The sequence below is a fragment of the Danio rerio genome, chromosome 21 (assembly GCF_052040795.2).
Source record: "Danio rerio strain M-AB ecotype USA chromosome 21, GRCz13ab, whole genome shotgun sequence".
NCBI classification, from domain to species: Eukaryota; Metazoa; Chordata; class Actinopteri; order Cypriniformes; family Danionidae; genus Danio; species Danio rerio.
Window position 1 is genome coordinate 30,511,471 of NC_141041.1, and position 26,587 is coordinate 30,538,057.

At 36.3% G+C, this 26,587-nt stretch overlaps 2 protein-coding genes across 24 annotated transcripts in view; one reads left to right on the forward strand and one right to left on the reverse strand.

Annotated features, from left to right (window-relative positions):
• kcnk4b (potassium channel, subfamily K, member 4b) lies at positions 1 to 20,907 on the forward strand. 23 transcript variants are annotated; one of them, XM_087301557.1, is made up of 9 exons: positions 1 to 88; positions 5,433 to 5,545; positions 5,718 to 5,947; positions 11,085 to 11,202; positions 11,341 to 11,501; positions 13,484 to 13,670; positions 15,879 to 16,027; positions 16,363 to 18,350; positions 18,579 to 20,907. In XM_087301557.1, exons 3-8 carry the CDS (start codon positions 5,759 to 5,761, stop codon positions 17,014 to 17,016), a joined length of 1,458 nt encoding a protein of 485 aa, XP_087157683.1. In that variant the 5' UTR covers positions 1 to 88; positions 5,433 to 5,545; positions 5,718 to 5,758; the 3' UTR covers positions 17,017 to 18,350; positions 18,579 to 20,907. The 23 variants fall into 23 exon arrangements, with proteins under 23 accessions (XP_087157683.1, XP_087157682.1, XP_087157681.1 ...); XM_087301556.1 differs by having other exon boundaries at positions 18,608 to 20,907; XM_087301555.1 differs by having other exon boundaries at positions 16,363 to 18,346; positions 18,542 to 20,907.
• LOC147831934 (high choriolytic enzyme 1-like) overlaps positions 20,501 to 26,587 on the reverse strand; it is a 10,129-nt gene continuing 4,042 nt past the window's right edge. The window contains exons 2-3 of the mRNA XM_087300405.1: positions 20,768 to 20,849; positions 20,501 to 20,669 (exon numbers count right to left, since the gene is read on the reverse strand). Of these exons, the coding sequence (XP_087156531.1) occupies positions 20,501 to 20,669; positions 20,768 to 20,849 (251 nt within the window). The remainder of the gene's footprint in view (positions 20,670 to 20,767; positions 20,850 to 26,587) is intronic.

Here is a 26,587-nt window from a genome sequence, read left to right on the forward strand (position 1 = left end):
GAAAGGAGTCCTGCAATTTGAAGCTCTGGATCGCAGGATTTGCAGGATCATCTGCACTGAGGTGGGAGATGGCATTGGGAGCTTGTGTGTAAGAATTGTTTTTTGATCTATTCTGTGCTTTTACTGCTAATGTAAGCAAATGCTGGTCCTGCATGTAAGTCTGTTTGGAAGTTTTGGACTTATTTAGTAATGCATGGAAATTGTATGATTAAGTTATGAATTTGACTGTGCGAGGTGTAAAACAGCATTTACTGTATATGGACTGAGCTGATGAATGTCTCTACTAGTTATTAGAAGTTGTGAATATGCCGTTTGTGCAATATATGAATGCACTGGAAGTAGGAGATCTTCTGGATTTGACTAGAGTTGTTTGGCTTTGGTTTGTTTAAGGCGAGACACTGCAGACGAAAACATTTTTATGCACCTGTGAGTTTTGAGGCTTACTGGCTTTTTTTCAGTGTAATGGAGATAAAAAGTTCATGTTGGGGTCTTCTTTTTGTTGTATTTGACCAATTTGTGTCTGTTGATAAAAATTACAATTACATAAAAAACTAAGCTGCAGTTTTATTTCTGTATCCTGAACGTTTTTATATTATATTATGTTAATTTTATTATATTATAATATATATTATATTTATATTTAGTACTTTGACTGATTCGGGTAAGCTAAATTAGCCGTAGTGTATGTGCATGATTGAGCGTGTATGGTTGTTTCCCAGTGATGGGTTGTAGCTGGATGGCCATCCAATAAGTAAAACGTATGCTGGATAAGTTGGCGGTTCATTCAGCTGTGGTGACCGCAGATTAATAAAGGGACTTATCCGAAAAGAAAATAAATGAATTTGACTGATGGTTGATATGGCAAAAATGTTTGATGATGTCTATATGTTTTTCGATATAACTTGTTAATGCTTCCAGATTTTAAAAATTATCCCAACAATGACTAAAGCCACAAAAATTAGAGGGTGCATAAAATGAGTTCCCATATTTTCGGCGGATAAATTTTCGGAGAGTAAAAATTCAGTGCATCTCAAATAACAACACACTTTTAGATTCCCATTGTTGCACATTTCTGCTGTGTGATTGGCTCTTAGATCAATATTGAGTAAAAAGGTCCAGAGCTTATCATTGCTATTAACATAAATTTTATTGTGATTAGATATAATATTGCTTATTTCAAAGCCAATCCACATGCTAACCCCAATCACATGTAATTCATTAATATTCTTCAGTATTTATTAAAAGTTAATTAATAGTTGTGCTGTAACAAAGCTGCCTTAAGATGAAACTAACCAATTTTTATTCAAGAAATGTGCCTAATTAGTGTTTTTATTTGCATAATTTGCAATCTTATTTATACACATCACATTAGGAAACTTGCAATACAAGAATGTATTTGCTATCCCTAACCCTATCAATCAAATAGGGAAGTACAGTGATAAATATAAGTTATTGTGTGTGTGTGTGTGTGTGTGTGTGTGTGTGTGTGTGTGTGTGTGTGTGTGTGTGTGTGTGTGTGTGTGTGTGTGTTTTTAAAAAAATTTTGTACTATCAAAGTTGTATTTTTCCATAATGATCTTTGTTGCGAAAATAAATGAACAAAAAAGTTAAATTAATATAAAATTACAATGGAAATAGATAAAAAATATAGTAAAGCAAACTGGAATAAAATAATAATAAAACTTTATTTAAATAAAAAAAAAACTTTACAGTTTTCCAAGTAGACAATATCAATTGTATAAAAAAATACCCGTAGGCCCACATGGAATCTGTGCGTGCATGAATCCACAATTTCCTCAGATTTTTAGCCCATCATTGAGTCTATGTACTTACTTGTGTAAATGTAAATTTATTCCGTTTTTTTTATTATTATTAAGTTCACTAATGTTATTGTGATATATTAATAGTAATATGAAAATGTTCATATGATTAATTTACAATACGGTTTGTAAAGCTATATTTTCACTCTTTTAGTTGATATATTTTATGAGAGACTTGCTTTGTTTACGTGGATCTAATTGGATTTTCATTGTAAACATTAAAGTTAAAAATGCATTATTTTTTTATTTCATATATTAAGTTTTTAGTTATGATACTCCTAAAATCATTTTACATAAATCCACTGATTCTTTACAAAAGTCTCAGCTGAAATTGCAAAAAATGTCCACAGATTCGGTGTGGCCCTACTAATAAGTTATTATTTTTACCGTTTGGTGCAGTGTCTTGCCTTGATTATTGTAGTTCTAATTGCTTGAATGTCTGTATATTTGCGTGTTTGCCAAAGCACTTTTTTATAGTGAGTTTGCAAGTATGCAGTCAGCAGATCCCTCCAATCAAACCCTGAACCCAATAACTGCCTCAGACGTCTCGGCCTGCTGGCATTTACAGCTTCTCGGATCTCACACACGCACTTGAAGAGTTGACCGTACACTCGTAAACACACACAAAGTGTATAGCGTTACGAATATCTCTTCTTACTATAAAATAAAAATATAAGAACTGGAAAATAAGTTGGTTACATAACGTGGTATAAATACGAAAGACTGAAGCTAGTTGTCATGCAGATATATTTTATAGAGGCTATAACTGTTATACCATGGATGCTTTTTTAGCAGTGGTTTCTAAATGAATAAAAAAAAAATTAAATATATGTAAATAATATATGTAAATAAACATAGAAAGAAATAAACACAGCTTATATATATATATATATATATATATATATATATATATATATATATATATATATATATATATATATATATATATATAGCTGAATAAGATTGTTATGCTATTTGTTATGCTATTTTTGGGAGAACTGTCTTTGAAATTAAAATTATATTGTATAATATGCTATATACAACTTAAAAACTAAATAAATATTTAACATTTCTCGTTTAGTTTATTAAAAGATAAAAACAGCAATATTACTGCAATTTTTGCTAAAATTAAGTCAAATTTTTCACATAGTTCTCCATGAGCAATAAAACCTGTTCAACTAATATATTTATAATAATTAAAAACTGCTCAGCTCGTATTCATGACGCCTTCACACCATTCATCCACAGACTCTAAAGTGCTTCTTCCTCTCGCTTTCTGTAATTTGATTCGGCATATAGTTGAGCTCATCTTCTGTATTGACAAGAATCATTTTCAGGGTAGTTCTGTCCTAAACTCACCTCTGCTTCATGTGGGTTTTGTTTGTCTAACAGCTGGTTAATGGTCTGGTGTTGTTGTTTTACACTAGAAGACAGATGAGTTTTGTTGTGAAGGTAAAGTCTTCGTGACATGACGCGAGCCAGCTGGTCCTCTGTATGAGTCCTGTCATTAAAACTGTCCAGCAGAAGCCAAAAATACATTTGTTAGAAGTTAGACAAGCATTCAGGGCAGGTTTACACTGGTCACCACAGCTTTGTTTTATGACTTAACTGCCTCCCTGCAGTAAAATCCAGCTTAAACCAGCCTAGGCTGGTTAGCTGGTTTTAGCTAGTTGACCAGGCTGGTTTTAGAGGGGTTTTGACCATTTCCAAGCTGATTTTCAGCCATTTTCAGCCTGGTCTTAGCTGGTCAGGCTGGAAAATGACAAGCTAAATCCAGCTAAAACCAGCTTGACCAGCCTGGTTTAAGCTGGACATAGCTGGTTTTGGCAGGGCTACCAGGCTGGCCAGGCTGGTCAAGCTGGTTTTAATAAATGTTAAAAACACACACACCCTGATCTGACACTGAATTTGATGTAGCAGTGTTAATATTACAAAAGGCTAACGTTCAAAAAAGTACAAAAAAAGTTTTTATTTTTCTTTCAAAATTTAGGATATGGCAAAGAATTGTTTATTGTCATGACTAGAAACTGCTTGTTGAAATGTGAGAATAACGTTTATTTTATTCTTTTGGCATTTCAAAACTGTGAAATTGGGCTAATTAATATTCATTTTAAAGAAGGTTTAAAGCCAGAACAACCAAAATATCAACATATGTGTTGGCAGAAATCCCTTTTTAGGAAGAAATTTAGTAGGTCTATTCTCTTAATTGTTTTTAGTATTCTCTTCATACAATGTTTATGAAGATACAGATACCCTGTTCACTGTTAAACCGATGACCAACTCCAGCTGCAGTATTGACTTTGTATAAATGCAATATTTTAGAAAACATATCTGGATTAACCAGCTTCTCTTGCTTTCCAATTCGTATCAAACTCTTTAGTGTGCTTCAGAATATTCAGATAAAGACAAAAAAAAAATTTGTTTCTGTGAAATGTAAATAGTTTTTGGAATATTTCCCAAGAAATATTTAAGAGAGTAGTAAGATTTTCCTATTATACTTTTCTTCTGGATAAAGTCTTATTTCTTTTAGCTTGGCCGGAATAAAAAAATAAATAATAATGAATAAAAAAAAATAATAAAATAAAATAAAATAATAATAATAAAGGTTTAAAAACAGCTACAGTAAGGTCAATATTATTAGCACCTTTAGAATTTCAACCACTGTTGTCCAGTGACTTGCCTTATTAACTCAACTTGCCTAATAAACCCAGTATCTTGCGAAATAATTAACTTGAATCATAAAATGATACTAATGTATAACTGGATTAAAAATAGAAACAAAAAATAGTAAGAAACAAAACATATATTAATGGGCGACATGGGGCTCTGGGGTTAGCACTGTCGCCTCACAGCAAGAAGGGTGCTGGTCCTGGCTCTATCAGTTGGCATTTCCATGTGTTTGCATGGTTTTCCTCTAAGTGCTCCGGTTTCCATTAAAGTCCAGACATGCGCTATAGGTGAATTGGATGGGCTAAATTGCCCATAGTGTATGTGTGTAAATGAGAGTATATGGGTGTTTCCCAGTGATGGGTTGCAGCTGGAAAGGGCATCGGCTGAGTAAAACATCTGCTGAATAAGTTGGTGGTTCATTCCGCTGTGGCGAACCCTGATTAATAAATGGACTGAGCCAAAAAGAAAATGAATGAATTATAATAATAAAGGTTTGAAAACAGCTAGAGTAAGGTCAACATTATTAGCCCCTTAAAAATATTTGTTTCAGTTGGCTACAGAACCGTTGTCCAGTGACTTACCTTATTAACTCAACTTGTCTAATTATTAACCTAATATCTTTCAAAATAAATAACTTGGATCATAAAAATGCTAGTAATATATAACTGAATAAAAAAATTTAGAAACAAAAAACTAGTAAGAAACAAAATGTTATATTTATCATATAAATCATGACAATGGCGGTTCATTCCGCTGTGGCAACCCCTGATAAAATAAGGGACTAAGCGGAAGAAAAATGAATGAATGAATAAATCATGACAACTTACCCCCAACTTTAACCTGTAGTACATCATCCCTGATGTAAGATATTGATAAGATATTGGCTATCTTACTGACCTCAATATGATGCTGATATTTATTGGTATTTCTTCATCAAAACAGTGTCTCCACAATTAGATCACGAAGACGCCAGTTTTCCATGTGGATTTCTATGTGGAGACTAAATTTCTAAGGACTGCCACGGACTAAGCTGGATAAGCTGAAAAAAAACACAGGTTTGTGGTTGTTTGAATATTTTCCTAGGATGTTTTTTTTTTAAATGTCATAGACCAACACTGACAGCTTGAATGTGTTTCACCAAAATTCTCTGGAAAGTTGTTTTGTGTTTTCGCTTAAGCTTGCATCTCTTTTTAATGGATTTGGCTGGTTTTGCAATCTCGTCCACAGGAGGATAAACAGCAGTAGAGGACTCCAGCAGATGTTTAACCATGCACGGGGCAACTCTTGTATTTATCCTCACTGGGGTGCTCCTGTATTTGGTTATGGGGGCTCTGATGTTCAATTATCTGGAGGCCGGTCATGAAGAGAAACACTTTGACCTTCTGCAGACCACCAAACAAGAGTTCCTTAGTAACTATACCTGTGTGGACCTAGAGAATCTAAACAAGTTCATCGATGTGAGTATACTAACACATATTTTTATACTCATTAAATCTGAGCAGTTATTTTGTTTAAAAATACTGAACTTTTTACATTCAAAATAAATTGTGCTTCCACTCATAAATCACTGGTAAACTCCACAACAAATACCAATTTTGTAATTAATATTACAGTTTTTTTAAAGCACTAGGGTCAAAATATATCCAACAAGCTAGAAGGAGAATCACAACATTGTAAACTTAAATTTGAAACAAATAATAATATAAAAGTTGGAGAAAAAAATGAAAAGTACCAGGCTGTCTTTATCTCTTTGATGAGGGGAATAGCTTTAATCCCATGAAGCACTGTGAATTAACAACAATGGAGAAATACAAAAACAAAAAATCTATTTGAAATTCTCTGTTGCATCTATAAAATCAATTTGTTTCATGTTTATTGCAAAATATGTTAATAGTATCTGGATGCAGCCTTTATGATGCAAGCTGAGATTGCATCACTCAGCGATGCAATGTCAGACACAATGCACTCAAATGGAGCTAGTGACATCACAGTGAGGGGTAGGGTTAGGGTGGGGTTAGTTGAGCTCATTAAAAAGCATTGGATGCAGCTCAGATTGCACGCATCCAGACACCTCTCAAATATGTCAAATCCGTTATGTAATTTGCACTGCTTCATGGGAACATTGTGATTGGCCCATTTTGCTTGCTGCAACGTTTTGTATAGGATTGTGGGTAATGTACTTTTCCCATGTTTTCCATTTGTGGTAATTATTACCCTTTTTTTAAAGGATTTTTAAATAGAACAAACAACAAAGACAATCAGACAGACAAACAAACAAACAAACAAACTACAAATGCTGCCAATAAAAGAAAATGTAGTAATGTATTTGTTTAACAAAATCAAAATCAAATAAAAGAAAGCAACAAAACAATCTTTGTTTGTGTAGAAGAATTGGAGAGGTTCCTGAAGTCGTCTGAATTGGACCTGTTTGTGGTTGAGGTCATAAGGTAATTTTTCCAAAGAATGACTGGAAATTGAGAAATTCACATGGAAATATTTGGAATTTGAAAAGTAGACCATTTTATTAATATACATTTCATACACTGTAAAAAAAAAAAAAAAAAAAAAAAAAAAAAAAAAGTTTTTTTCCCCGGCAGCTAGTGTACATTTAACAGCCATTATATTACGGTAAATGTCTGTAATTTAACGTCTGTTATTTTATGGTAAATGTCTGTAATTTAACATCTGTTATTTTACGGTAAATGTCTGTAATTTAACAACTGTTATTTTATGGTAAATGTCTGTAATTTAACGTCTCTTGTTTTATGGTAAATGTAATTTAACGTCTGTTATTTTACGACAAATGTCTGTAATTTAATGGCGTTATTTTACGGTAAATGTAATTTAACATCTGTCATTTTATGGTAAATGTCTGTAATTTAACGTCTGTTATTTTTTGGTAAATGTCTGTAGTTTAATTTACCCCAGCTGCCGGAAAAACCCTGTAAAACAACTTTTTGTTTTACAGTGTAGCCTGGAATGTAGGAGTTGTAAACAGAGGTTTGAGGTCTGAGTCAAAAAGGTCTTCAGGAATCTCATTCAACCAAAAAGTGTGATTTTTACCTTTAATCATGCCTAACTTCCATGAGAAATGTTCTGCTTTGTATGTTTTTTGTTTTTGTTTTGTTTTTTGTGGTGGTGGTGTTGAATTGTTGTGTTATCATACAGCATCATCATCCCTGTTTATGTTTTATTTGCTTTATCTGTGTTTCTCAACAATGTTCCTGGAGGACCAACAACACTGCATGTTTTGGATGTTACTATATCACATCCATTACAGGTCTTTCAGTCTCTGCTAATGAACTGGTGATCTGAATCAGGTGTGTTTGGTTAAGGAGACATGGGAAATATGCAAAGATGGTGGCCCCTCAGGAACATGGTTCAGAAACACTGCTCTAGATAGGCTGCTTCCTGAAAATTTATAAATTTTAGATCCAGTGTTGTACAAAATATTCTAATCAATGGTTGTTGACAAAAAAATTACAAAAATGATAAAGTAGTTTTTAAAAACCATTTTATGGTTACTTCCAACTTCCATTATTGTTTTGTATGAGCATGAAAGATTCTGCCGTGTTATAAAGCGCACAATTACTGCAAAGAGATTTATACTCTATAACTGGTGCTGTTTCTGAACTACCTCAAACACGTTTTCTCAATTGCTTTACTGATTTTTCTATTGGAAAAGTACACATCCTAATATTGAGAATGTAAATAATTCATAGTCATTGAGGTGTGGCCTGGTTTAGTCATTTTAATATTAGTGTGTTGTCAAAATAGTGGTGCTGCCCCAAAGAACTAAAATACTGATATGCATAAAATGTCCATTTATATTAACAGACGTGACAAACATTATTATTAACTTTCTGTGCACTGAGCTTTGCTACAGTTGAAGTTAAAATTATTAGCCCCCCTGTATTCCCAACACTGAAAAGAAGATTTTTTTTCAACACATTTCTAAACATAATAATTTCAGAATCAGAAAGAGCTTTATTGCCAAGTATTTTCACACATACGAGGAATTTGTTTTCGTGACAAGGCTTCTACGATGCAACAGAATGACAGAGACAGGACAAAAAACAGATAACAAATATGTTTCAAAAACAGAAATAGGGACTGCAAATATACAAACTGACAAGGTATGTACAGGTATATTACTATATACAACGTTCTATGTGCAGCTGTTATGTGCAAATTGGCATGTAAAGTATATTGTTAAATAAGTGTATATGTGTATAAAAGTAGTGATGTTTGTTTCACTACTATCATCAAGTGTTCATGAAATGGATTGCCTGAGGGGGGGAATGGTTTCTGCGTAACTGTTTAATAAATAATTTCTAGTAACTGATTTCTTTTATCTTTGCCATGATGATGGTACATAATAGTTTACTATATATTTTAAAGATACTAGTATTTAGCTTAAAGTGCAGTTTAAAGGCTTAACAAAGATAATTAAGCAAGTCGCTGTATAACAGTGGTCTGTAGACAAAAATAAAAAAATAAAATACTGCTTAACATGGCTAATAATATTGACCTGAAATGTTTGTTTGTTAAAATTAAAACTGATTTTATGCTAGTCGAAATTAAACAAACAAGACCTTCTCCAAAACTTTATAGCAAATACTGTGAAAAAATTCCTTGCTCTGTTAAACATCACTTTGGAAATATTTGAAAAAGAAAATTCACAGGAGGGCTCATAATTTTGACTTGAACTGTATGCTCTTATAAAAACATATCAGATTAAACTGAAAAGCCTTTAAAGGGGTGGTCCACTACGATATAATATTTTAAACTTTAGTTGATGTGTAATGTAGTTGTGTGAACATAAACAACAACTCTGAATGTACAACTCTCAAAGTTCAATGCAAAGAGAGACATTAGCTTTTACAGATTTAGCTTAGCAAACCCTCCAGCGAAAGAATTTGGGGTCTAAAAAAAATACATCCGATTTACTGAGATCACAAGGGCTTTTGGTTACGTGCATTCACCACGCGGATCTACCCTACGCAGCAAAGGGGTGTGGCCAGAGGCGCTTTAATGTTATAGCAGAGTAAGCTAAAATGCCGTCCAAACGCTGCTACTTCCACAGAGCTTCTTCTGTTTCTGTATTTGGGCTTCTAAAGGACACGACACAAAGAGAAGTGCTTACAATTTCATTTTAAATATGTTCCAGAGAATTATAAAAAAAAATTATAGCTAGCATTTGACAAAGGAGAACTTCAAGAGTCTCTCCCAGTTTAGTGCTGCATTCAGCTAAAAACTCCTCCAATCAGCGAAGCTGTAGATCGTGAGCCACAATCTGTACACATTTTTATTTGTTAAAATTGATCTATTGAGGGTTCCTCTTTTCGAGAATATTTCAGTTAAATTTATGCATTAGGCAGTGTCTGATTTTAGAGCCATTTTTTTGCTTTCTCTGAGCTTTTTCGGCACTGCCTTCCTTTCTTTACGGTCCATCTCTGACAATTAGCTTGTGTTGCACTTACTATTTGTTTGACATTCTTGCCAGATATTGATTACGTCCGCGTAACCTCTGATTGGTTCAGCCCATCTCGAAACCAGCCGGCCATTGCCGATTGGGCCAAATGCTTAACATTTATTATTATTACTATTATCAACATCATCGTCTTCACATCATTCACATTTTGCAAGAGATAAAAGCTGATTGCATGTAAATACTATATGTATTAAAAAATAAAATAAAATAAAAACTGACCGGCCCACACTTAAAAAATGGTCTAGCCCTTCTGGTCAATCTCCTCCTGGACTGATTACACAGAGCAAAAGCATGTGCTTGTATGGGTGTGGCGTGGACCCAATCCGCGAATCCCAGCACATTATGTTAGCAGACTAATAAGAGCCTCTTGAGGGTGGGCCTTTCAACTAGGAACTAGGAAACATGACAGTCATTTTCATGTTAGCTGAGTAGATGTATATAATCAAATAACGTAATAATATAATAAAGATAACATGATTTTCTACAAGTGAAGTATGAGCACACATTGCTTTGCATCTTATAAACACAATCAAGCCTTAAAAATACACTGTGAATCACCCCTTTAAAAATTGTTGCAGTAGGACAAGCTGTAAAGGCATGGCCACTTTTAGAAAGAGGTTGGTAACGGCAGTTCATTTGCACTTAAAAAACTGTGTTTTTGCTTACACTCAAAAAGGAGCATTTACTGCATGGTATAATATATGATTTGTGAGGTAACTTCACAGAAACTTTCACAAGACACCTGTGAGATATATTGCATCTTGTAAAAAACTGTAACAGGACCCCTTTAATAACAAGGCAAGAAAATATAGCTGCTGTGATAAAAAAAAAGAATCCAGACCCCCTCCCTGGGTTTATGGTCCACCCAATTACGAAACTAGATCGAAACTAGATATCAGGTTTATCTCGGAGCTTCCAGGTCATAAATACTACTTGAGGGGTTGTTCTGACTAGGAAGCCTGTTTACCATATTTCAATAGCCTGTATTATTTCACTGCTTTGACTTTTATCGTGTATCATGCTCATTCACAACAACAGAGCATCATGCAGAATCTAATATCTAATCTTTTCTCCACACTCTACTTACTGTTTCTAAATAGACACTAGCAGAGGTAATGGGTGTTGGAGTTGACCCCACCAAAAATGAAACCAATTTCAGTACCAGCTGGGACCTGGCCAGCGCTTTCTTCTTCTGTGGAACCATTGTCACCACCATCGGTACAGGATTGTCACATCACTGGCTGAACATACCTGCATGCTAAAGCCAGAGCCTCTGCATTCTGGAGATCATTGGCACTGTGTGATGTCTAAAAATATCTGCCATCAGATCACAGCAAGTGTTTGTCTGTGGTCCAGGTTATGGAAACATCTCTCCAAAGACATGGTGGGGTCAGTTCTTCTGTATCTGCTATACACTGGTGGGCATTCCCTTGTTTGGATTTCTGTTGGCTGCCGCAGGAGACCATCTGGGGACATCGCTGAGGAATGCCATTGCTAAAATTGAAGCGCTTTTATGGGTAAATAATGATGGTGATGACACACACATGCACACACTCATGTGACAATCATTAACATTTACAGAGAAAGGGTTCACTGTATGACCTAGGAGCTGTGGAAAGAAAAAGATATCAAAGGCTCAATAAATTGGAAGGAATTAGAATTCAGCTTGACGTTTGGAATAAGATTTATATAAATTTAATTAATGAGACAGTTACGGAACTCTGAAGACGATTAATAGAGATGTAAATATTTTGAGCTTGTCCACTTTTGACCACTTCAGTTGAAAATGCTATAGATCAGACTGCTCTCAAAGCTTAAACACTCATTTTGTCCCGTTGTTGAAGTATGGGATTTTTTACCTTAGAATTTCATAACAAAACTATTCAGATTTTTTTCTCAGAACTGTACTACATAAATTCATATTGGTGTGTTATAATATCATAATTGTGAAACACAAATATTTTTTTCTTGGAAGTGCGTAATAAAAGCTTAATCATTTTCCCCCTGTAATTGTTTATATTTTACAATTCTGACTTTTTTAGGCAGAAGTCAGAATTGTGAGTAGAAAAGTCAATGTTTCTAGTAAATTAGACTTTTTTTTTCGCAATTACGAGTTGATGCATATCAGAAATGTGAAATAAACTTTTTTATTTTCAAACCACTGAGGAGTGGGAATTTAAATTTCAGTTAGATTTTGAGAAAGTTTGATTTGAAGAGCTATATATATATATATATATATATATATATATATATATATATATATATATATATATATATATATATATATATATATATATACACACACACTCACCAGCCACCTTATAAGGTACACCTGTCTTCTAATCAGCCAATCACATGGCAGCAACTCAATGCATTTAGGCATGCAGACATGGTCAAGACGAGCTTCAGTTTAAACTGAGCATCAGAATGAGGAAGAAAGTCTTGGATTTTCAAGCACAACCAACTCTAGGGTTTAAAGAGAATGGTCCGAAAAAGAGAAAATATCCCATGAGGGGCAGTTCTGTGGGTGCAAATGCCTTGTTGATGCTAGAGGTCAGAGGAGAATAGTCAGACTAGTTCCAGCTGATAGAAAGGCAACAGTAACTCAAATAACCACTCGTTACAACCGAGGTATGCAGAAGAGCATCGCTGAATGCACAACACGTCCAACCTTGATGGGCTACAGTAGCAGAAGACCACACCGGGTGCCACTCCTATCAGCTAAGAACAAGAGACTGAGGCTACAATTCGCAAAAAGGCTCACCAAAATTGGACAATAGAATACTGAAAAAAATGCTGCCTGGTCTGATGAGTCTTGAGTTCTGCTACAACATTCAAATGCTAGGGTCAAAATTTGGTGTCAGCCTACCTGAGTATTGTTGCTGACCATGTGCATGGATGTGCAGCCAACAAATCTGCTACAACTTTGTGATGCTGTCACGTCAATTTGGACCAAAATGTCTGAGAAATATTTCTAGTACCTTGTTGAATCTATGCAACAAAGGATTAAGGGCAGTTCTGAAAGCAAAAGGGCGTCCAACCTGGTACTAGTAGGGTGTACCTAATAAAGAGGGGAGTGTGAATAAATATATGTATGTGTGTGTGTGTGTGTGTGTGTGTGTGTGTGTGTGTGTGTGTGTGTGTGTGTGTGTGTGTGTGTGTGTGTCTGTGTGTAAATCGTGTTTTTTTTTTCTTACCAGTCGTGATTCTACCACAAAGTTCCAGTGTTCATAGCTTTTATATCATTTTAATTTGTCTTTTGAGGTTCATATGTCATTTGTGCAAATTTGTTCTATAATATTGGATTGAAAAATCTGAAAAGTTCATAAACTTAATCGCTCAATGACCGTCCCCCTCAAACAAATCAAGTATAGAGACATCAAGTATAAACAGGAAGGTGTCTGTCTTATCTACATGTTAAATGCCAGGTCTAAACAGGCCAATAGTCTTAAATCTTGTCTAAAATTGTCTTAAATGTCTTGTCTTTTTCTGATTTCAGAAATTTAAGGTGAAACCAGTCATCGTGCGTGTCATCACCTCAGTGCTGTCCATCCTGCTGGGCTGCGTCCTCTTCATCTTTTTGCCAATTTTAGTCTTCCAGAAGATTGAAAATTGGACTCTGCTGGAATCTGCCTACTTTGTGGTCATCACCCTCACTACTGTGGGCTTTGGAGACTATGTTGCAGGTATCCTGAAATTTTTCACTTCCATGTTTTATGTATGCATTACAAGTTTAATGCATCAAAATGACTAAAACTGAGATGAAAACCTCTACCTTGACTTTTGACTTGTATAAGTTAGCTGGAGGTTAACCCCACGCGTAGCAAAGACCCAATTTAACCTTAAACATTCTTGTAATTGTAAACATTAATAAACAAACCACTGCTGTCATCTTGTGGTGGAAATATAATGGGTTAAATCAATGGTCTGAATCCACAATTGCCTGCATTAACATGCCACTTGATTTGGTTTTCAAATGCCAGAACCGAAACTACAAAGTGACTTACATTTACATTACATTACATTTAGTCATTTAGCAGACGCTTTTACAATGCTAAACATTTTACTTCCTTCTTAACTGAAATATAGGTTGTTCCAAGCCTGTATAATGCTTTTATGCAGAGAAAGCAATAGTATCTGGATGCAGCCTATATGATGCAAGCTAAGATTGCATCACCCAGCTATGCTATGTTAGACACAATGCACTCGATGGAGTGAGTGACATGACTGTGACGGGTAGGGTTAGGGTGGGGTTAGGTGAGCGCATTAAAAAGCATTGGATGCAGCTCAGATTGCACTGCACCAGATCTGCATCCAGACCCCTCTCAGAGAAAGATATTTTAAAGGTCATTTTTGACCACATTATTGAAGTCAGTGGGACCCAATATATTTTAGCACCAAAATGGACAACATGATGGTGTTAAATTAATCAATGCAACTTGATTCATTTAAGTGGACAATTAATCTGAAGCCAAACAATGATTTTGTATGACGAACAATGATCAAATATGACCAGACAACACAAACCTCAACTGAATTTCACAATTGCAATATTGTCTCGTATAACGGCAAGTTAATTATTCATAATTGAAACTTTACAAATCTTACAGCTGAGATTTAAATTTCACACATATTTGACAACTGCTGCTTTATTTCTCATAATTAAGCCTTTATCTCATACTTTTATCTGAAACTTTATCTTACACTTCATATTTAGCAATGTGATAGTGTTTAAGCTGAAATTTCACATACCCACTCATTATTATTTTATTTCTGCAAATTTTTATTTAAAATCTAATAATTCATAATAACTCATACTGTGTTTAATGTAATTTCTATGCATCTCAAAATTATGACTAAATCCCACAAATGCTACTTCGTCTTGTATCTATCATGATTGCAACTTTAAATCTTACAGATGGGACATTTTACAATTGCTACTTGTAACTGTGGCTTTACTTCTCATAATTGTGTTGCACAGTTATCAAACATTTTTGTCTTCCAATTCCATATGTTAAGCCTTGTTTGTCACATGACCATTTTTTCTTTGTAATTAACCCTGACATTAATTGTAAAATTTGAATATAAGCTTCAATTGGCTTAATTTAATGCTACATTATTGTGCATTATGGAGCTTGAAAGTTCAGAGTGTAATTTATTTTCATAATATAGACAAGCATATCTTCTTTTGGGTTCCACAGAGAAACTAAATTCAAAGAAATGTGGAACCACATTAGGATTAATATTTGCATGTACCATAAATGTGCCTGTCAGTCTCACATTCCATCATTCCCTGACTCGTGAACAAAACCCCAAGATACTTGAACTGCTCCACCTAGGTAAAAGACTTTCCTCCAACCATCTCCAATCTACATTCCTATTCTCACTTATGGTCATAGCTTTGGACCGAAAAGACAAGATCTCGGATAGAAGTGAGTTTCTTTTGCAGGGTGGCAAAATGCACACTTAAAGATAGAGTGAGGAGCTCTGTCACCCGGAAGGAGCTTGGAGTAGACCAACTGCTACTCCACATCGAGAGAAGTCAGCTGATGTGGCTCGAGGATCTGTTTCGGATGCCTCCTGGAAGCCTACCTAGGGAGGTGTTCCAGGCATGTCCCACCCGGAGGAGACCTAAGGGAAGACCAAGGACACGCTGGAGGGACTATGTCTCTCGGCTGGCCTGAGAACACCTCGGGATACCCCCAAAGGAGCTTAAGGAAGTGTCGGGGGAGAGGGAAGTTTGGGGTTCTCTTCTAAGACTGCTGTCCCCATGACCCGGCCTTGGAAAAGATGAAAATGAATGGATGAATGAAATTAAATAATGAATAAATCATCACTTTAATACTTATAATAAATAAATAACTCACTTTTTATGCATTTTGTGCATCCATCAGGGGATGACGTCAAGGGTGACGATGGTCGAGAATATTGGTACAAGCCTCTGGTGTGGTTCTGGGTTTTGTTCGGTTTGGCCTACTTTGTTACCATTCTCTCCATGATTGGGAACTGGATCTTGGTACTTACGAAAAAAACCAAAGCTGAGGTAGGCATGTGATTAATATTTGATGTCAGATTAATTTTTTATAACCAAATGCCTTGTGGAGTTTATGAATAAGGGCAGTGTCTGGTCAAACTCCCTGGTCAAACTCAGCACTGCAAATCAATTAGGATTATTAATTTCTCTCTCACTTCCCGTCCCTTCTATCTCCATGATAACCTTCCTTCCATTTCCCACTCATATCCGTAATTCATCTCTCCACAACTCCTATTAACCAAAAAATCTGTGTCAAATTTCAATCATTCTGTTCCTGGTGGCATACAAATCTCTCCATAACTCTCAAGCCTTTCCATTTCTCCTGCCCTACTTTCTGCTCTAAGATGGAGGGGTTGCGAGCCCATGCCTCGGACTGGACTCAGAACATCCAGAATATGTCTGTGGATTTCAACATTGCTGGAAAACTTGAAGATCCCTTCAAGCGCAGCAAGAGAAAGCGCCGTCACAGGCGGCACAAACACACCGGCAGTCAGGGTGAAGTCGGAAAAGATGGTAGAGAGGAGAATGAATCTGAATCCGGCTCCTACTCATCAGATGAGTCTGAAGGCAGCTCAGAGTCAGAGTCAGAGGCAACTCAAACTGAACGGGTCCCGGAGGGTGGAGGAAGCGTTGCTGCTAAAGAATTAGAGAAAGAGGAAAAACTTCACGCCATCCCCAAAGATCCCATCCCCAAAGATCCCAAGCCCAAAGATCCCATCCTCAAAGATCCTATTCTCTCTCAGCCTTTGGATTACTTTGGGGAAAATCTTGCATACATTGATGAATCCTCAGATGCAGGGAGCAGGAAGGTCCACCTAGACCCCCTGCTGGATTTACCAGACTCAAACCCAGACAGGCCCAAAAGGAGACGTCAACGGAGACAATTGAGAAGAGATCAACCAAAAACCAAGTACCCCCAAACCAGTCCAATTGAACCAGAGAATAGAGCGCCAAATGGAGACATTCAACAGAAAGATCCTTCTACACCAAAAGTGTGAGTGTTAAAATGTTGAGGAGTATTGTAGTTCCTTAAAAAAAGCCTCTTTGGAATAAACTTTAAGCAACTGCTAGCTTTAAGATATGCTGTGCTCCACTGTGACAGTATTTTACTGGGACAAACAAAAAAACAAAAAAACATGTGCCTAAAATGCAAAAGGGGGGAAAAAGAATCAGGTCATGTCAACTCTTGGACCCCTCAGCATGAGAGAGAACTTTTATTGGATAATCTAGTCTATTAGGGATTTCTCTGTGTACATGAAGGCCATCGTGATCAGACGATTAGCGCCATCTTGTGGACGCTGACTTGTTTACAGATGCACTGACTGTCAATGAATGTTTTTTCGGTGTGCCTTTCGCTTCTTTCCTTACGTCGTAATAATTATAAAGGAATGACACCTTGTTACTAACGTTACTAATCCAACTCAACTGATACTTACTGCTTGAGTTCATCAAACTGTCACTTTTCTACTACTGGAAAATAACACTTTGCTATGACTACCTGTTTTTGCTTCAAGTAAAAAAAAAGTGACTGTTTTTAAGGTTTGCAAGTTTATACACATCATGTAGCACTTTATTTCCAACAAAGTGACTCGTTCTCATGATTGTGACTTTTAATATCACTGCTACAACTTCTCTTTTAGCTACAACTTTACTTCTCATGGTTTCCCTTTATCTCATAACTATCATATCTCATAGTTGTGAACGAATCCCACAACTGCTAACAAATTTATTTCAAAACAATTGGGACTTTATACCTCACAGTGTGACGATTTCTCATTATTCTTATTTTCAATCTTATAAATGTGACCATGGCACCCATGGTAAAAAATCTACTTTTCAAGCTGTTTGGACAGCTGTTTGTTTACAGGTGTGTAAGTATAGTGTATAGACCGTCATATTGGGGTGATATAAACACACACAGTCCTTTTTTTTTTTTTTTTTTAATTTAACAACATAAAAACGGTGGAGCGGTTTTCAGAGCGACCGCAACTTGGCGTAGGAGTGCGGTCCCCCTGCCAACCAATATTAATTGACAGGCCCATTGATTGACGTCACCATATCATCAGTTTGTTGATTCACGTCCGCCATTTTCAGCGAGAGTCAAAGCAATATCACTAAAGGAACATCCTTGCTCTATTTTTAGATGCCAGGCTCATTTAGCTCAACACAAGATCAACATTCACCACATGGTTGCTGTAATTGGAATTATTGGTTGTATCTTTAGGTAGGTTTGCAAATGTGTACTTTTCATTGCGTCTACCTTAAACTTCAGCCATTTGCATTTACCGAGGTCACAGAAGCTCTCTGTGATCTTAACTAGATGCAGCTGCACGTCTCTCCACTGGAAAACCAAAAGCGCCGCTCTATGTGGCGCGATGCATCACCATGCATTTTAGAACTCTAAAAACATAGGTTTCTATCAGTGTACACACAATGGCGCTTCAAGTTGGTGGCTGGGCGCTGCAGACAGCCGCCGACTTCAAGCGCCGTTGTGTTTACCCTGATAGAAACCTATGTTTTTAGAGTTCTAAAATGCATGGTGCTGCGTCGCGCCACGCAGAGCGGCGCTTCTGGTTTTCCAGTGGAGAGACGTGCATATGACACGCATGACGCTTCATGTTTAGAGTTCTAAAATGTGTGGTGCGACGATTCGGGACACTTCATGTATCTTCTGCGCCACAGAGAGTGTCTGGTGTGCCGTGTCGCAGCGCATCCGGTGCCTCAGTCAAGCTCGGCACTTGAAACTATCACACAGTTGTCTGTACAACTATACAAAGACACAAATTATTGTGTACTCTCTGCTTGGTCTGTGTCCGAGTCGTACATGTACAGCTGAATGCTGATCCTGTGACTCTTGCTCCTTCTCACAGTCTGCCTGTCTGTTGAAAACACAGAGCAGGTGAGCTCTTGGCTCTGCAATTTTTTAAGTTGGGCAGGAAGCCGAAACTAATTTTCATGTGAAGCAACACGCCCCTAAAACAGCAAACTGTGTAAACGCCCCCAACATGACACTTTTGAACACAATATAATTTTAAAAATCTCAACTGTGTGTTGAACTGAGCCTAAACTGGCACACTCAGAAGAACCATAATACTAATATTAAATTGTGAAAAATGGGTAAACTATGTGCCCTTTAATTATACAAACATAAAAATAAAACCTAAAGAAATCTGAAAAATGTGTAATGACAATGAAATGACACCAGGAGAAAGTACTGAAACACATTTACTACTTTATATTAAAGGCTTTTTTTTTGGTGACAGCAGCTTAAAGAAGCCTCTCATATTGAGAATGAAGTCACATGAATTAGTCAGGTGTGAGTTTTTCACAGAATTCAACAGATAGTAAAAACCCTGATGGTTCTGTGGGTCTCGTCTATCAAATTTAATCTTTATTTTGTATTTTTGTATTTTATACTGGATTCAAGTCAGGTGATTGGCTGGCCTATTCACAGCTTTATTTATTTTTTATTTTTTAGTTTCCTTGACATTGTCTCGCTGAAATGTCCACCCTGCTTTTATTGTCACCCTGGCTTCAAGCCAATAATAATTTACAATGACGAAGGGCAGAGGGTTGCTAAATAACTACTGAGAGATTTCAGCTGCTGTCTTAGCTTTCACTGCTGTTCTACACCTCCCCTTCTTCATGTGTTCAATACTTTATCCCTGTGTCATTTCATATTAACTTATCTTGCAACCTTGTTTTCTTTGCATATAGGGATTTATTTGGTTGTTACCAACAGCTGGTGAAAATTTTAAGCCACCAGCACCTTTAAATGATGTTTTCTGAGAAAAATGTTGATGTGTTCAATACTTAATTTCTCCACTCTATCCCACAAAGTGACTATTTGTCACAATTATTAATAATGGTGACTTCAGAACTGCAGTTATTTCTTGTAATTTCAAGTTTATGTTGTTTTTTTTATATAATTGCTACTTTTTTGTCAAACAATAGCCATTTCAAATGTCTGTGGCTTATAATTGTGACTTTATTTTCCCATAATTGAGACTTGAATATACATAATTGAGCAAATAAATAATATACAATTGTTTTACTCTTACGTTACATCTCACAACTGCAAGATTATTTCCCATAATTGCGACTTCCAGCGTTTTATTTTTTTACTCTGAGGCAGAAACAGTTTTTACTATTAAATATATGGGTCTCTAACAGACAAACTACATTAAATGTGGTACATGTGCAACTCTTTCCGTAACTTGAGAAGTTCACCACTGCAATGAACTAACACAAACCTTCATCAAAAGTCACCCTTAACTAGATTTATTGCAACTGAGCTCTGCAGTCAGTCCATTACATTTATGTGGTCAAGTTACACACAAAGGAGGAAGCAGAAGGTGTGTTACACAATACTGTATTATTTGTCACAGTCTGTATTTCACAGGAGTTTAGACTTCATAATCAGTGAAGTGTTCACTTTAAACAGCTGTGGGATATAAAGATGATTTTTAATCCATCACTTCTTTAATTACAGTCCAAAATGAAAGGCTGCATGTGTGTAATGCACTCACTACACTCACAGAGTTTTTTGATCTTCTGAATGTCAATGTCAGACAATTGTTTTCTCTGTTCAATCTGCACTGAAGGGTTAGGAAACTGAGTTATCATTTCATGTTGTATAGTGAAGGCTGCCCTGCAAAAGAAGGGTTGAGAGAATAAATTCTCAAAACGATGTACTTTATATATCTGAACTGCAGCATGATTTCACAAGTAATATGGGTGAATTTATACCTTCCGTAATGCATGATGGAGCTGTAGTCATAAGGAGTATTCTGATTATTTGTGTCCTCCTTCTCAAAGGTGTATGCAGATGCTGTGCAAGAGCGTTGGTTTTCATTACTCTCAAATAAAAAAGTTTTTTAACTCTTGAATGCATGAATGTTTCATATCGCAGGTGGAATGCTTTCTGCTGTCATAGCACAGATAGTCTCCTGATATTTTTATAGCAGTTATAAATAAATAAAATAAAGATTTTTTTTACCTCCTGCAGATGATTTCATCACCATCGTCATTGCAGCACACTTCTAATATTTGCAATATCAATCAATTTCTAGGAGACAGGGTGGCTCAGTGGTTAGCAATGTCGCCTCACAGCAAAAAGTTGGCATTTGTGAGTGGAGTTTGCATGTTCTTTCTTTGTGCTCCAGTTTGCCCCTCAGTCCAAAGACATGCGCTATAGGTGAATTGAATAAACTAAATTAGCCGTAGTGTCTGTGTGTGAATGAGTGTATGGGTGTTTCCCAGTACTGGGTTGCAGCTGGAAGGGCATCTGCTGTGTAAAACAAATGCTGGATAAGTTGGTGGTTCATTCTGCTATGGCAACCCCTCATGAATAAAGGGACTAATCCGAAGGAAAATAAATTATTAAATTTTCTAATCTAAAAACTAAAAGGTCTCCTATGCTCTCCAAGGCTACATTAATTTAATAAAAACCAAAACAGAAGAATCAGTAAAAGGTAACTATGTAAAATATATTTTTGTAATCGATTGTAATACATTTTTGTGATGGCAAAATTCTTTGTCAGAACAACAAAATAACATTTCTAGATGAATTTGTGGGACTCATAAAAGCAAGTCAACAGTTATATAAGTCAAAGTACATTTAAAGGGGTGGTCCAGAATGTAATTTTAAGGCTTGGTTGTGTTTATAAGATGCAAAGAAATGTGTGCTCAGGTTTCACTTGAAGGTAATCATGTTATTTTTTTATCAATCTCACTTTGATTATACACAGCTACTCAGCAGACATGACAACGACTGATATATTTCCTAGTTCCTCTGAAAGGCCCGCCCTCTAGTGACTCTGATTGGTCATCGTCTTAATGTGCTACGATTCGCGGATCGGCTCCAAGTCACGCCCTTACAAGTACATGCTTTTCTGCTGTGTAAAAAGTCAGTCAACTTCCTGCCCACTCTCTAAAATAAAATCTGACATGTGTCTGTAACGAGTGAAAATGGGGTGCGACTCCTTTATGAGACATCGTCTTTGTGTGTCTATGTGTGTGTGTGAATGTGTGAACTTTCTGTAACAAGCGCATGTGCGCGGGACTTTTTCTTTTTCTCTGATGCTCGGATTAAGTTTTCTGTATTATATCGTGGCAGAAGAATAAAGCACAAGATGTGGGATGCGACGTGTGAGCCTTGATTTATTTTTCTGCTGCTACATGAGTTAAGTGAGCTATCCTGTATATTTTTAACTCAACGCGTTACACAACGTCTTTCACATATATCCGGAATATGCAGGTGTAAGTAATTTGAATCATCCACATATCTTTTGCATCGTTGCTACAGCATATCGTTAACGCTAGACACTGTACATGTCATGATCAATTTTACCAAATAAAAAAACACTTACAGGTTGTAGTTCACAGCTTCTGCTTTGAGGAGATTTTAATCGAATCCAGCACTGAACTGGGAGAGATTCTGGAGCTGTTTTGTCAAATCATGCTTGCTATGTATTTTATAATTCTCTGGAACATAATTAATATTAAACTGTAAGCACTTCTGTCTTTGTGTCGTTGCTTTTGGAAGCCCAAATACAGAAACAGAGAAGCTCTGTGGAAATAGCAGCGTTTGGACGCATTTTAGCTCTATCTCTGCTATAACATTACAGCGCCTCTGGCCACGACCCTTAGCTGCGCAGTGTGTGTGCATGGTAAAAGAACCTTTGTGATCTCACAAAGGCCGGAAGAGTTTTTTGTAGTCCCCAAAATTTGTTCATTGTAGGCTTTGCTAAGCTAACTCTGTAAAAACCAAAGTCTCCCTTTGCATTGAATTTTAAGCTTTTTACATACAGAAACGTTGTTTATGTTCACACAGCTACATAACACATCAACTAAAGTTTAAAATATGATATCGTAGTGGACCACTCCTTTAATAGAAGACAAAATCAATATCTCTGTTTCTTGACAATACAGATTAATTACAGAGGTAATCATTTTGAATTCCATAATATGCTTTTTTTACAGGTAAAGTTATGGTTACCTTTAACATGCATTTAAAAAAAATCTTCTATTGTTCTACTGAAGAAAAAAAGCAAATTTGAATGATCTAAAGAAGTAAATTAACAGCAAAAAATACAAAAGAATTAATTTCATTTAAAATAGCCTTAAAATCATACCTGCCAACACCGTTTTTTTCCAGGAGTCTCCCGTATTTCAGACCAATCTCCCGCGACCTTCCCATTTTGTTATTTCTCCCAGAAAACTCTTGTAATTTCATCCCGCCTCAGCCCTTAGCTTTTTAGTGGTCTGTAACATCCCTAGGTCGCTAACTTTGGTATAGTATACAATCTCAGCAGCTGCCCAAAACCTGGTCCAAAGTACTGTTACTAACACACACTAAACTGTGTTATTCAGACAAACACATCTCTCCCGGGTCTTGCAGAATTTCCGAGACAAATGTTGGGAGGTATGCTTAGGATGCTATGATACATTATGTTTAAATTGTTCTCTGATATCTACATGATGTATGTGGCTCCGGTAATTGCACAAATATACAGAAATGGTTTTACAAGACACCATGAACATTGGTCTCAAACTCCTGGAGTTCCTGGAGGGCCGCAGCTCTGAACTGTTCAGCCCCAACCACCTCCAACTCACACCTGCTTTACAGTCTCTAGTAGTCTTGAACACCTTGATTAGTTGGATCAGCTGTGTTTGATTAGTGCTGAAGCAAAACTGTGCAGAGCTGACCCCTCCAGGAATTGAGTTGGAGACCCATGCGTATAACCTAGAATTTAGCCCTAGAATGAAAGCTCACTTTTTACCTTAATTGGAATGGTTGTGAATATTAATCAACTCATGTCTCTGACGCTCACACAGCTTGAATCTGAAATACATATTTGTTTTCCATACTTCAGTTCTCCTTCCCAGTACTGGGTTGCGGCTGGAAGGGCATTCACTGCATGAAACATAGGCTGGATAAGTTGTTAGTTCATTCCGCTGTGGCGACCCCAGGTTAATAAAATGACTACGCTGAAAAGAAAATGAATAAATGAACTTCAGTTCTCAACATTTTTTTAAACAAAGTGAGTACTGTCTTGTCAAATGATTTTCATTTCAACTGAATTGGAGAAGAGTTTCATTTTAGAAGTGATCTATAGGCATTTAAGTCTGCTTCTTCATTACTGCTCCTGAATTGTTGTGAATAAAACATAGGCTAAATTATAATAATACCCAATTAAACAGCAGAGACAGATGTATTTAGAGCTGCATGTAGTGGGTTTAACCTGTACAAAACTCATTCAGGAATTATTATCAATCTCTATAAACATGAGTTCTTGGAGTTTATTGCCATCCTCTCACTGTAGAAAAACAAAGTATGAGCTTTGTGATATGACACAATGCATAAACACACATTAAACACTTGTTTTATTGCAAAAATATGAGGCAAATTTCACAATATGCATGTTGAACTAACAAAAGATACAGGCCAGTGAATAAACTGTTCATCTGTCTTCTCTGAATGTTGCATTTTGACGAGCTGTGGCCCTACAGAAATTGAATTTGTCACCTGTGCTCTGAAGGGATTAGGCCATAGGGATGAACACTTGCGAATTGAACACAATGTGTGACAACTTCCCTGCTCCAACGATCATGGCCAGAAGTATCCATCAGTTGTTCCCAATGAAATCCTTCATGTCTCTTCAAAGTGGCCAGTTTTGAGCACTTAATTTTGGAACAACAATTCAATATGGTGGCCATGATTGTTTTCCCTCAGTGCCCATCGAAGGGCAATATATCCTATTTGGAACACTGTTACTTCATAGCCATGCATGGTTGCCTGCTTCCTTAAAGCCAGACCAGTATTCAAACTGAGTGTACCACATACACATAAAATATAATAAGCTGTGTTTTATCTAGAAAATATAGGGGGAATTATAATTGCTGTAATCTCACAAGTAACTCGATACTACAGTATGTGGGATGTGCATGTTAATGAACACTTGTGAATTGTCACAGTCAGTGTTTTGTTCAGATTGTCCTGTTTTCACCTGATTTTACACTCATAGCACAGGATTTACATGAGAACAAGAAAATAATGGAATGTAAGGCTCACAGTATATTATTTGTATCAAACTCTTATTATTCAGCTTTGCATGGATATATCCAGATTTTCATGCTATTGGCACCTTTAAATCAAGGGCCTTACACTTAACTTATTTCTGACTGCTGTAAACGCCTGGTATTTTAGTGGTAGTCATTGCTTATATTACAATTTCTTCATCTAATTGCTGTTGACCGATAAAGTACTTTTATTAAAGACCTTGTAAACCACTGTTCTATTAACATCGTGCAGCCACAACTAAAATTCCTTAAAATTGAATGAAATTTTGAATTTTGAGTGGTCGGAAATTGTCCTCTAATTTTGATTTCTGCTGTATATAAAAATAGTATTACAAATATGCAACTATGCTTATTAAAAATATGAACCCATTAAAGGGCAGCCAGTATGTCACTCTTATTTAACCCAGCAGAACTGTACTATCACTTTGTTAACTGTATGAATCTCGCTTATTTGAGTTAAGCACCAGAGCTTCAGTGCTGAACAGAAACTCACCTTGAGCAGAGGTCAACACCTGTGGAAAGAGCTGAAGCAGAGCGAGTGAATGAGTGAATAATGCAGAAAAGATGAGAGCTGCAGCTCTTAGGAGAAGGAAAAGCTTCAGGGAGATTTAACAACAGAGCAGAGATGGAGAAATGCAATATGAAGTCCCCCCCACCCCAACACAGACCTTTTCTATCTTGACCACACATCAGCTTCACCCTTTATAAATAACAATGTGTTTGTTTCTTTCATAATTAGATTAAAACAGCAGCAAAAGACTTATTATTTATGAGAACAAATACTTTATTAAACTCAAATTAATCTGTATTTAACACACTGGTGCAGTGGGTAGCACTGTTGCCTCACAGAAAGAAGGTCGCTGGTTCGAGCCCCGGCTGGATTAGTTGGCATTTCTGTGTTGAGTTTGCATGTTCTCCCTGTGTTCATGTGGGTTTCCTCCGGGTGCTCCGGTTTCCCCCACAAGTCCAAAGACATGCATTATAGATAAATTGGGTAAACAAAATTGTCCGTAGTGTATGTGTGTATGTTTTGGCCCTCCAGCTTGGGGGTTGAGCATTGGGTTAACAACCCTCCTTGTAAAAATTAGATGTTATAAAACGCCAGCATGGTAGGGTTAAATATCAACTTCAATATAAACGGCCTTAGGAGTAAGAATGTAAATTGGCAAGTTAAAAGTGTTTCACAAAAAATAAAAAAATAAATAAAATAAAAACTCAGCTAACCCAAAACATCTGAACAGTAGTGCAGGTAGTTTTAGCCAGAATTATTGAAGAGAAACTGCTAGTATGCCATTGATTTTTTTTTTTTTTTTTTTTTTGAAGATCATGTAGACAAAATGATTTATAATCTTTTCATCTTGCATGGTTCAAGTCAAGCTTTAGAAAAATAGGTTATTTTGTCTAATTATAATCTTTAAGCGTATAATGGCCTCTGAATTGAATGCAAAAACGCTTTAAATGATGGCCACTGCATACATTAAAAAC

Bases quoted from the DNA above. Each gene is read 5' to 3' on its own strand.
- kcnk4b (XM_087301546.1), top strand. From the start codon at position 5,759: ATGCACGGGGCAACTCTTGTATTTATCCTCACTGGGGTGCTCCTGTAT. The intron at 16,028-16,362 runs GTAGGCATGTGA...TTCTGCTCTAAG, and splicing joins CGAAAAAAACCAAAGCTGAG to ATGGAGGGGTTGCGAGCCCA. The intron at 16,966-18,578 runs GCGCCAAATGGA...CGCGCCACGCAG, and splicing joins CAATTGAACCAGAGAATAGA to AGCGGCGCTTCTGGTTTTCC.